Below are 13,582 nucleotides of genomic sequence, written 5' to 3' on the forward strand. Positions count from 1 at the left end.
CCAACCTGTGGAATGGAAGAACATGTTTGCAAATCATATATGTGATAAGGGGTTAATATCTAAAGTATTTTTAAAATACCTCCTTCAACTAGATAGCAAAATAAAACAAAACCAAATAAAACAAAACCCCCAATAATCTAATTTAAAAATGGGCAAAGGACCTGAATAGACATTTTTCCAAAAATATGAAAAGGTGTTCAACATCACTAATTATTAGGGAAATGCAAATCAAAACCTCAATGAATTAATCACCTCATGCCTGTTAGGATGGGTAGTATCAAAAAAGACCAGAGAGAATTGCTGGTGAGGAAGTGGAGCAAAGGAAACCCTGTGCCCTGTGGTAAGAGTTTATGTTGGTACAGTCACTATGGAAAACAGTATGGCAGATCCTCAAAAAAATTAAAAATAAAACTTCCATATGATCCAACAAATCAAATTCTGGATATGTATCTGAAGGAAATAAAATCACTGTCTGAAGATATATTTGCAAGCCCATGTTTGTTGCAGCGCATTATTTACAATAGCCAGGACGGGTAAAACAAAACAAAACAAGTGTCCATCAATGGATGGATGGACTAAGAAAATCACACACACACACACACACACACACACGAATACTGTTTAGCCATAAAAAAGAAAGAAATCCTGTTATTTGTGACAATAGGGGAGGAACCTTGAGGGCATTTATTATGAGTGAAGAAAGACAAATACTGTATGATCTTGCTTATATGTGGAATAAAAAATAAAAACAGAAAAAGATTAGATTAGTGTTTGTGAGGGGTGAGGGTGGGGAAATTAAGTAAAGGTGGTTAAAAGGTACAAACTTCCAGTTACAAGATAAATAATTTCTGGGGATGTAATGTATAACATGATGACTATAGTTAACAATACTTCATTGTATATTTGAAAGTTGCTAAGAGAGTAAACCTAAAAAGTTCCCATCATAAAGAAAAAAATGTAGTTACTTTGGGTAATGGATGTTAACTAAACTTGCAGAAATCATTTCATAATATATACATGTATCAAATCATTATGTTGTACACCCTGAACTTATACAACGTTATATGTCAATTTTATTTCAGTAAAACTGGAAAAAAAAGGAATAAATTTTACCATTTTTACAATTTCTAGAAAGTGGAGAAGGAAACTTTTCAATTCATCTTATAAGCATAGCATTATCCTATTACCAAATCAAGGCAAGGACTTTATGAGAACAATTTAGACTGATACATCTCATGCACATGTATACAAAAAATTCCTTAAACATATTGATATATCATCTATGGCAATATAGAGAAGAGTGCATTATGACTAAATGGGGTTTATTTTGGTAACTTATGATTGGTTGAATACTGAAAACCAATCAATGTTACTCATTATTTTAACAGAAAAAAAAACCAAGTATCTCAGTAGATGAAAAATAAAAAGCAGTTGACAAAACTTAATATTTACTCATGATAACTTTCAATATAAATGAATAGAAAAATGTCTTTAATTTGATAAAGAATACCCAGAAAATACCTCAAAGTTATATTCTATGGTAAAACACTTTCCTTACCTTCATGTCATCAATAAGGTGATGTAGTGTGGAAACTTTATTAGAGACTCTAACCAGAATAACTTGGCAAGGGATAAATATCATGATGATTGATAAGGAAGAAATAAAATTATCTTTATTTGTAGATGTCATCATTACATAAATAAATAAATAAGACATCTGCAAAAACAAAAACAAATCCGCCCAAAAAACACAAAAAAATCCACCCTAGAATGGGTCACAATTCACAAGTCAGTGTACCAACTTAAATTGCTAAATTTCCTGATTTTTATTTTACTGTAAATAGCATGTATGTATATAGGATACTATAAATTTCTTAAGAAATGCTTACTGAATTATTTAGGGGTGAATGGATATAATGCCTCTAAACTTCTATCAAATTATTTGGAAAAAAAAGTATGTTTCTAACAACTTTTAATTGATTTTGAAAAAAAATATGCTTTTCCCTTTCTTCAAATGGTTTTGTTTCTATATCGAGAGATATAATAATAAAGCAAATGGAACAAAATATAAATAAATGAGGAATATGTCTAAAGGCTATGCAGGTGTTTCTTGAACTAATCTTTTAGAACAAAATGTGATCCTATATACTCATAATATTACAATGAAAAATAAAAATGCCACTAAAATTTTTAAAACATTAAATACATAAGGATAAATTTAACAAATAGTGTGCAAAATCCCCATATTGAAAACTACAACATTTCTGACATACATTAAGAAAGACCTACGAAGGGGCGCCTGGGTGGCTCAGTGGGTTAAGCCTCTGCCTTCGGCTCAGGTCATGATCCCAGGGTCCTGGGATCGAGCCCCACATCGGGCTCTCTGCTTGGCAGGGAGCCTGCTTCCCTTCCTATCTCTCTGCCTGCCTCTCTGCCTACTTATGCTCTCTGTCAAATAAATTTAAAAATTTTTTTAAAATCTTAAAAAAAAAAAGAAAGACCTATGAATAAATAGAAGCTATACCACATGATGGACTTGAAAGGCTGAATATTACAGGTGGCATTCTACTCAGAGTGAACTAACTGTAGTTTAAATACAACACGAATTCCCAGAAGAACTGGGAATTTCTGTAGAAACAGGCTGATTCTAAATGAATATGGCAGTGCAAAAGACTTGATGATTAAACCTTGTTAAAAAACCAAAACAAAACCAAAAATGTTGGAGAAGTTGCACTACTGGATTTCAAGAATAACTAGAAAGCAACAGAAACTGAGGGACTGTGGTGGAGGCATAAGGACACACAACTAGATCAACGAACTAATAGAGTTTGCAGACACAGATCTGTATTTATATGATCAACTGATTTTTAACAGAGGTGCCAAGACAATCTAAAGGGGGAAAGATGGTGCTGGAACAGTCAAGAACTGAATGAAAAATACAGTGGTCCTTGACATCCTTGACATCTATCACATACCATATTCTAAAATTAAAATGAGATAAACTGCTATTCTAAAGCTAAGAGATGATACTGTCAATCTTTTAGATAAAAATATGGGATATAAATTTGCTATATTGAATAGGCAAAAAGTCATTAATCATAAAAGAAAAAATAATACAATAGACATCGTCAAAATCAGAAACTTCTCACTAGACACTGTTAAGAAACAGCTAAAAAATGAACAGCTAAAAATTTTTGCAAAAAATATTTTGCAAAATGTGTATCTAACAAAAAAAATATATATACATCTCAATCATGAAAAGATAACCCAATAAAAAGGCAAAACATGTGAAGAGAAGTGCATACGGAAGTAATAAATGCATGATAAAGTATTCAACATTACACCTTAGGAAAACATAGATTAAATCATAATGAGATAACACTATATACCATTAGAATGACTAAAAACAACAAAAAATGACATTGATGAGGATGTAGAAAATTGCAGTTCTTGTTCTTCATGAGTAGAAGTGTAAAATGATACAGCTAGTTTAAAAAATGATTTTGCAGTTTCAAGTTAAACATACACATATAAAACATATATATATTATAATGTATATTATATATATATGTGTGTGTATAGATAGATAGATATAGATATACTCCATACTCCAGTAACTCCATTCTTAGATATTTGGAAAAGAAAAAACACCTGTGTCCACCAAGGATTTGTTAAAAAAAAAAATCTTTAGAGAAGCTTAATTTACAGTAGCTAAAAATTAGAAACTATCTAATTATCTATTAACAAAGAATGAATAAACAAAATTAGCCATATCTATACAACAGAATTCTGTTAAGCAATTTAAAAAGAAACAGAATACTGATATGCCCAGGAATATGAGTGAATCTCAGAAACATGGTGTGAAAGAATTCCCACTCAAAAGAGTACATAATACATAATTTCAATTATCTGAACTTCTAAAATAGGCAAGACTCATCTATGGGGAACAATTTCAGAAGAGTGACTGCCTTTTTGGAACCTCTGGGAAGGGGCATGAGAGAATGTGTGAGAAAATGTAAAGATCTTATATCTTGATGGGATATAAATATATCTGTCAAAACTCATCACACTTTAGAGCTGTACATATCACTATATACAAATTATACTCCAATATTAAAACATAGTTTTTAAATGGTCTATAAAAGGGAAAGGGGGTTAGAAATTTGTCTTTGATTGGAGTGGTGAGCATGGATGTGGAGATAAAGTTGATGAGTCAGCCATTTACTTACTGGATTTGACTAGTGCTCTTTATGTTTAGCTTGTATTTATTAGAAAATTTATTTTAGTCATCATCTTTCATCTGATAGGTTGGCTAGTATTTCACCACCTATTTGTTAAAGTATTCTGAACAGTTTCTTATTCAGCTGATAATAAATTACTTAGAAATTGGCATGTATACATTCTAGTTAGAGAAAGCCTGTCATCTTTCCTATATAATGATAATCTGTATAGGTAATGGCAAGAATGTATCAAAATGCTTCAGCAGAAAATAGATATAGGAACCCTGTCAATATTATTGATTTGGTACCTTATTGATATTGTTATATTTCTAATATATTTCTAATCTATTTATGGACTTAAAGAAGAGTTTACTTTCTACTGTAATTGAAATAATAAGACAAATAAATGCAAATGCATGTGAAACTTTGGACTTCCAGGGATTCTAGCAAAACTTAGTAATATTAATGAAAAGTGACACCAATGTATTTTCTTGTGTGTCTGTGTTTCATATTTACCAAGGATGGTTATTGCAGAGATGCAAATAGAAAAATCAAGGAATAATGTAGTTAGATGTTTTCTTGATATCTATATGTAACAAAGTCTAGTGAAATAAATAAAAATAGAAACAGGCCCTGAAAAGAGACAGTATTTGATTATAATGTATTGATATGGCTTTAAAAGAGGATACTGATATTAAAAAAAAACTATAAATAATAAGTTTAAAATATATATATATTGCATATAGTAGATAAAATTTATAATATATTGTAATTTAGTTTTCATTTAAATATTTTTTTTTAAAGATTTTTATTTATTTGGCAGGCAGAGATCACAAGTAGGCAGAGAGGCAGGCAGATAGAGAGAGAGGGGGAAGCAGGCTCCCTGCTGAGCAGAGAGCCCATGCAGGGCTCGATCCCAGGACCCCAGGATCATGACCTGAGCTGAAATGCAGAGGCTTTAATCCACTGAGCCACCCAGGTGCCCCTCATTTAAATATTTTTATTACAGACTCATTTTTTAAAGTACAAGATTTTCCCAAGTTCCTGTATGTAAACAGTACTAGTAAAATTTATTGTATCTGTACATATTTAACTTGAGATTAAATTCATCTCATTTTGCTTTGTGAAATATGATCTTCGTTCTGATCATTTGTAAGATTACTTTAATGGAACGTAAAATTTTGTCCTTTCAAATGTTTAATTGTTTTTTCCTTAAGAAAAGAAAATGACTATGATGGAGAGTGGACTGAATGTTGAAAGAACATCTACCTTTTCATTTTATTCCTGGCTGTTTGCCCAGTTCTTTTGAAGGATTTAATAATTTTGTTTCCCAGTGATGCCTAGAGGTGAAAAGAGACAGTGCCTGGTGGTTCAAAACAGTTTGAATGAGGTAATCAAACAGCACTGGAAAATGATCTTCTGTCCCTGGTGACATACTACTGGGAATTCTAAAGGAGTTCACCAAAGGAAAGATTTTATAATTAAATTATCATTTAATCCCAATTCTGTACTTACTCATTCAGTTGAAATCAGTAGTGACAATAGGGATGTCTCATCGTATTTCATGAGTTGAAGAGAAAAGAAAATGCCTAAAGGATTATGTGTAAAAAAAAAAAAAAAGTTACATTGATGCATGTTCATTTTGGTGTTTAGAAAAGCTTCATGGAGTTCATTGTTTCTTTTCAGAAATATGAGATGACATCAGATACTTGGCTCTCCAAACAGGTATGGCATAGGAGGTTGCTTTATGTCACATTTTGGCAGTTGTGCTCATTCTACTTACCTGTTTGCTGTGTAAGAATAACTCAGTATTACTTTAAGGCTTTGCCATGTTTGAGTCTCTTCCATGAAAATACTTATGACTTATCTTTTCTATGACACAATTTATAAAAAGGCTAATTCTATTCTCTTTAGAGCTTAAGTTGCAGAATAACTACTAGGATCCATTTTTCAGTATCATTGATATAAGTAAACTTTTGTGTAGATGAAAAGAGGAAAAAGTTGTAACCCATTAAAGCTGGAAACCATCAGCATTGCTCAAATTGCCCAGAAAACTGGCTAGACCTTCACATAAATTGTTTATATGGAGATTATTTAGATGAATGCTTCTTTCTTTAGATATATCCTAGCTACTGATGCTAGTTTATGACATAAATGAGGCTGGAATCCAGATCACAATAGAGTAACTACCAAATGTCTCCACAACATTGGCTTATACTGGACATTTCAGAAGGAAACACAAGTAGATTATCTGAATATGGCTGAACCCATTTTACTAATAACTCCATCACTATCTTTTGCAAAGGGGAAGTGTTGTGGCATCTTCTCCTAAATGTATAAAAGTGACTGCATACTCCACAGGTCCACACTGAACATACGCTAGTCTTACGTACTCTTCTTATCCTAGAAGTCAAGGACATAATTACCCATCCAGCTATTAAAATCAGAAACCTAGCAGTCATTTTTAAGCTTTTCTTATCCTTTTCTGCATATTATTAGACTATTATTCTGTATATTAGTCATCACCACGTTCTTCAGTTTCACATTCAAAGATCTCAAGTCAGTTTACTTTTTGCCGCTTCACAAACAGCATCCAGGATCGAACTAGGAAGTACGGTTCCTCTTTCTCTTCTGACTGCGCTGAACCCCTCAGGTGCATGCCAGTCCCTTCACACTGCAGGCTGCCCGAGGGACCGTTGCAAAGTGTGTACTTGGTTGCCCCTACCCTTATCGCTCTCACAACTGAAACTGAAATTCTTGTCAGTTCCTTCTCCATTCTCGGCACATGAGCTCTCGTATTCACAAGGTCTTTGTAGGAGCCTGCCTTCTAAATGGAATTCTCTTAACTACTTTCTTTGGTGAAGGCTGCTTCTTTTCCAAACCTCAGCTTAAATCACCAACTTATAAAATCATCTCCTCCAACCACCATATCAATTTTGTTTTAAGTCAAGTGTAATCTTTTTGTAATACTTAAACAGTTATTTCTATATTGTTTTCCTAAGTTCAGAAGGGCAGGAGGAATATTCATTTTTGTTCCCCATTGTAAACTAAATGCCTAATATGAATTATAACAAAATCTCCACAAATACTTGCTGAATAAAGAAAGAAAAAGTAAGAAGGACTGTGAATAAGCTAAACCTTTTCTCATTTGAAGCATAAGCACACCGAATCTACTAATAGATAAAGAAGTAGATGTTACTGTGAACTACTTAATCTTAATGAAATTGGGGAAAAAAACCCAACTTTGATCTTGTAGTCAGTAATGGATTTTCTTAAGTTAGATACTGAGAATAAAAACAATGACAAGCTATAACATAATGAATATTGATGTATTCAGAACTGTCCTGCATTATTAAACCATTTTACTCTTATTTTTATTTTCAGTGACACTCAGAGTAGTGTAACATGCATCAACATAATGCATGCTCTTTTGGAATTATGTTATCTACATTTTAAATCCCAAATTTATGAATATTTAATATAAACTTTTCTTAAAGCAAAGAAACTAGTTATCAATTATTCAGTTAAAAAAAATGTAGGTGGTAGTTTGTCACAGTTGAGTTTTTCTCTAGAAGCTCTTAGAGAATTTTATAAAATATTTAGAATTTGATGAAAATAAAATATGAGAATGGTGGTAGTAAATAGATGAAGCAAATTTCTAAGATAATTAGAAACTTAATGTAATCATTATATGCTCACTTTCTGGATGGTAGGAAGAACAGAGAAGAAGTAAGCATATTTGGTCTTTCAGGAGACTTGTGATAACCTATCTAAAATTTTTGGCCAAGAGGTAGAATTTGGTAACCCCAATTCATTGCCCTGTGCGTCATAAACACTGACTTGGTTGCAGTCATGAAAGTGGACAGTGCAGTTGGCTCCACTTCCATTACTGGATTCTAGGAAAAGGCTGGCATAGAGCTCTACTTATATGCAGATATTGCCTAGTGGTGAAGGTTATTAAGCCCAGCAGTGCATTTGAGAATATAGTCCCCATCTGCTCCTTCATTGAGCCATTTATAAGGTACTAGAATTTGAAGGGGATGGGTGCACAAATACAAAAAGAAGAATGCCCGGATATCCCTGTACCTTTAAAAATGTAATATATTTTTGAAGCAACAAGGGGACAGTGTTGAATAGGGGAGGAGCTGATAGTTTGGAACAAATGTGGATAGAGTGATATATAACAAACATGTTTGCCTGTTGTACACATGCATTCATCTATGCAGTTATGAGTTGGACACCCACTGGGTCCTAGGCAATAGAGCTAAAAAGATAAACTTGCCAACTTAGTTTAATTATTACTTGCCTAGTGAAGGAAGCCAACCATATAATAAAATGCATTGAATTCCATGACAGAGATGAATATGGGATAATTGTTAGAATCGAGGAAAGATTTCCTAACTACAAGATACTGTCTAACTAGGAAAATTTGGAAATGGTTTCTGTTCCTTGAATTGAAGGAAAAAAATAAAAAGAGTAAGATTCAGCATAAAGGAAAACAGAAAGGTTGTTCCAGAAAGAAAAAGCTTCACGTGCAAAGGCCAAGAGAGAGATCCCAGAGGGCAAGAGATGGAACCTACAGAATTATTGACTCTATCATAACTGAAAGATGTCAGGTATCTTGTCAGTATTTATTATATGCCTAGCAATGCATTGTCTTCATCCTTGAGTTGTGTATTACTTCAGAGTTTAAAATTTTACATATATCATCTTATATTTTCCTGAGTGTCCATGAAGTAGACAAGGAAAATATTATCCTTCTATTTCTATCAAGGGATGATCTCACTAATGAAACTAAAATCAGACTCTTGATTTTATTAAAAACAGTCATTAATTTATTCATTAAGTAAGTAAGTACTAAGCACAACTTATATGACAGTCATTGTCTAGGTGCTGGAGATAGAGCAGCGAAGAATACAAGGTTCCACCCTCCTGGAGCTTACATTCCAGAGGAACACTGCCTACTTGCCTATCCACCTGCCCACATGCATACATACACACATTTACCCCCTCCAAAAAAATGCATACCTGCCAGAAGTATAGTATGATAGATGCTTTTAGGTGTTAAGGAAAGAAACAAGAAGTAGGTAAAAGGGGATGAGGGATTCAGATAGAGGTGGATGATCTTGCTTCCAAGAGCTCCCTCTACAGGAGTAAATGGGAAGCACTTCACTGATAATGACATAGAGACAAGATATGAAAGAGATAAAAAGAAAGAACCAGAAAAAGGGAATAAAAAGTGCAAAGAAAAGAACTTGTGGGCCACTTTAAAGACCCGCAAAAGAAACCATAACAAAGTCTTTCTTTTACCATGTGTATAATCACTTTCACTAATCCACTAGGAAAGAACGCAGTGCTCTGTCAGGCAAATCTATTTTCTTAATGTTTTCCCTGGAGGAAAAGGAAAGCAATCTATATGTATAGCTTCCATCATTTAATTTTCAGAAAATAATTCTATTGATTTAACATGCCACTAGAGTTTAATTAAAAAATCATCAAATGGGCATTTGTGTTGGTGTATTTTTGGAGGGGTGAACAGTGAAGATGAGAAGTTTGAATTAAATGATTTTCAGTGGATTCCTTCCAGTTTTGCAGCCATTTAGTTCTGTGTTTTCATAAATTTATATATACAGAAGGTCAAGTAACCAGAGTTGCTGAGTGAAATATTTCAGGAGAAATATATTAAAAAATGTATGTTTTTTGTCAACCATTCATTAGAGTTTTTTATGGTAGTACAAATGAAAGAGAAAGGGGAATGATGAAGAGTAAGGTAGAGAGGAATGGAATGTTACTGTTCAATGGGCAGTTTCTAGTTGGGAAAAATGGAAAATTTCTGAAGCTAGATGGCGGTGGTCCATTCACATTATTTTTAGAGATAATTTTTAGAGCTAACTTGACCTTTTCACAAACTAATTCTAAATAAAAAATGGTGTGACCCATTAGCAATGGTGGGCAGCACAAAGCACAATCTTGAGATCGTTATATGCACTTTTGTGTTTTAGAATGAGGAGCCGGTTTTTTCTAGAGATGGCAGCAAATTCTTTATGACAGTTCCTGTGAAGCAAGGGGGCCGTGGAGAATTTCACCACATAGCGATGTTTCTTGTTCAGGTAAGTGCTGGCTTCTTTCATTTGGTGTCATTGCTGTCCTGCTCACGAAGGTACAATTCCTGTGGCATATTCTGAACCTACAGTTAATGCCTATGAAGTCCAGCCATATATTTAACCCAAGGACTATGTTTTAGGAAGAGTATCCCCGTCCATAGCTATAAATTCGAACTGTACCTTCCCACAAAACAGTCTGAACACTCAGTAGAATTTTGTGAGTCACACACGTATGCTAAGAGGTGAGGGCCTTGGGATATAGAATTGAATACATGAAAATTACCCACCCCCTATTTTCATAGACTTTAGGCCAAACTAGAGAAAATTTTTCACTCAACAAATATATATTCCTTATTTTGTACAAGAAGTATTTTCAAGGTACCATGAATATTTTAAATACGTGAAGCAAACTAAATGTCCATCAAAAAACTGAACAATTGAATATATTATTGTATATACAAGGAAATATAATGCACATTCGAAAAACCAGGATAAAGACACAGAGTCTGTGCTATAGTTCTGTAGACTTTCTGATAAAAAGGAAAGGCTTTAAATTTCAAATGAGTTAACAGTGAATACTTTATACAGTTTTATCCAATTATTGAAAAATTAGAGAATTCAGAAATGGTTGAAATAAGACAAGGTTAATGAGTCAATCTGAATGTAATGGTCAATAACAAATATTCAGGAGAACTAGTTTCCTTCAAAATCAAATTAATAAACATCTCAGTCACAGGTAAAAGAAAATTTATTAAGGTAAAACTTTGTGGCTAAATTGGAATCCTCTTGGAGAGTTTACAAACTAGCCAAGAATCAACTTCATACTTACAAAATATAGAGTAAATATACATGTGCCAAAGGATCCCTAAACAACCTGGTTACTTTTATGTCGTTAGAACCTTCAAGCCTTGCTCATATTCTCAAACTTTTATCACTATCTACATACATATTTACATTCAGCAACTCAGTGCCTTGAATTCTCAAAATCTTTTGTTGGTAGTTTAAATTTAACACTTGTCTAAGCTCTGTACCTATTAAAATAATTGTCCTGATTTTAATTTTAATCAAAGCTGAAAAAATAATTTTGCAATATGTATAATTTCTACAATAGAGATGTAGATTAATTTTTATAGTATATCATTAAGTTGGAAAAATAGGTTGTAGACTAATATATAATGTGATCTCATTTATATCCTAAATAAATGTATCTATATGTGCATAAACTTTGACAATTTTATATCTAGTAAAATGATTATATCAGATAGGTAGGACTAAGGGGACTCTTTTTTCCCTTTTTTTAAAATGTGAACTGGAGGAACCTTCACTAGCAAATTGTTCTACCTGAGTAATTCTAGCGAGCTAATAGTAAACTTTGTTATCATAAATAGTATAAAGGTATTTTGGCCAAAAATAATGAACCACACTTTCCAAATCTTAAAATTGACTGTGACATTTTATTAAATTTTTAAACTCCAGTATTTTATATTCAAGAAATTGTGTGAGAACCCAGGTGGTCAAATTTACATACAAATTGTAAATATTTATAAGATAGGGAAAGAAGGATAAGGAAAGATGTGTAATACATCTTTATATATACAATTCCAAGAAGACAATCTATTCAACAAATTGAGAAGACAAAGAGTGGCTTTTAAAAAGTGTTGGATTGGGAGGGAATGGAGGTGCTGATGCTGGCATGTAGGAACTGAGATATTTATGAACCTAATAGAAGTTCCTTTATAAGCCTTAGGAAGAAATACCTTCTGTCCCCTATCAAATGATCCTGACATGCAGGCTAATGCATTATTTCTGAAATGTTCAGAACAACTTCATAGAACAGATGTGTTTACTTTGTTCCTCTTCTATATGAAGATTGTAACAAAGCTTTCATTGAAGTAGAAAATATTTTGATCTATTCTGGTTGCAGTTCAGGGAATCTGTGGCTTGCTTCACTGAGAAATAAACATGACTGCATGATTATTTATGGATATTTTGGCATTGTGGATGAAATTAATCTACTTTGTTAATGAGTTAGAGGTCAGTGGTTAGACAACTGTAAGTTATGCCTAAGTCTACACACTCACCCAGTCTTAGTAAATAGTTTGAATTCCTTTGCCTCAGTTTTTTAAATAGCTTACAAAAAAGCTCCTTTATTAATCTTTTATGATTACCATTCTGACACATATATATGCTATAAAGACTTCTACAATTCTAAAATTGAATTAACTGAACTAATTTAAAATCAAACACAATCTCATCACCCCACACTCTCACACTATACATCAATTGGTGTATGTATTTTAATTCCTTTTAACATTAAAAAAAATTTGATTTCCCTTAAATATTGCCTTCAAAGCTCATATATATATTTTTGTATTTAAAGAAAAATTTATAAGCATTTTCACATCATTATTACGTTAATATTTAATGTTATTCTTAAGTATGGTTTTAATAGCTGTTCAACATTCTGCCAAATAGATTTACTCTACTGTTTTTAAATGAATCAATTTTAATCATCATTAAAATTACTCTAATTTTGATACTAGAAATTATTCAGAGATAAATATTCTTATACATAAATACTTATTTGTGATTATTACCACAAAAACATATTTTAAGATATCAAAAGATACCTAGGCAAAGCATATGTGTACATACGTATTTGTTTAGGTTTTGATACTCAGTTCCAAATTGGCTGTCTAGAAATAGTATAATAATTTATAGTCTTAAACAGTAATGCATACTAGCATTGATGACTTTTTACCCTCTCTTTCTTCCTTTGACATACTGAAAGTGAGAATTGACAGGACAGCCAACAGTCAGGATGACCACCCTTGCAGTATTTGATACTTAGCTATATTTGAGAGCTTCCTCACTGACTGAAAATATATTTATCTGTTGAAGTATCTTACTAAATGAAATTAGTAAATTTTTGCAAACATTTTGCTCTCCTTCACAAGTAGGTAGATAAAAACTATTAACTGGATATCAGGCTATAAAATTAGTCTCCGAGGCTATTTCATTATAAAGGGTAATGGTGGTCATTACAAATATTTTAGTGTCCTTTTTTTTTGATTTACAGAGGTGATTGATCTTTACTAAAGTAATTTCAAAAAATAAAAGTAGAATTTATGTAGTTTCCTCATTTTAGACAAGATTATAATTTTATATAAACTATAGTATTTCATTCTCATATTTTAAGGTCTAATTATAAAGCATATTTTTCCCCTAATGCTATATAATTTTGAAAAACAATTCTTT

The 13,582-nt window shown here is 32.3% G+C and overlaps 1 protein-coding gene across 3 annotated transcripts in view; it reads left to right on the forward strand.

Moving 5' to 3' along the window:
- DPP10 (dipeptidyl peptidase like 10) overlaps positions 1-13,582 on the forward strand; it is a 1,333,785-nt gene that overhangs the window by 1,249,974 nt on the left and 70,229 nt on the right. For all 3 annotated transcript variants that reach the window (XM_032856197.1, XM_032856196.1, XM_032856198.1), the window contains 2 exons: positions 5,907-5,945; positions 10,223-10,330. In XM_032856197.1, coding sequence (XP_032712088.1) covers positions 5,907-5,945; positions 10,223-10,330 — 147 coding nt within the window. The remainder of the gene's footprint in view (positions 1-5,906; positions 5,946-10,222; positions 10,331-13,582) is intronic.

Source organism: Lontra canadensis, unplaced genomic scaffold (genome assembly GCF_010015895.1).
Source record: "Lontra canadensis isolate GAN:19392208 unplaced genomic scaffold, GSC_riverotter_1.0 scaffold11, whole genome shotgun sequence".
Classification (NCBI taxonomy): domain Eukaryota; kingdom Metazoa; phylum Chordata; class Mammalia; order Carnivora; family Mustelidae; genus Lontra; species Lontra canadensis.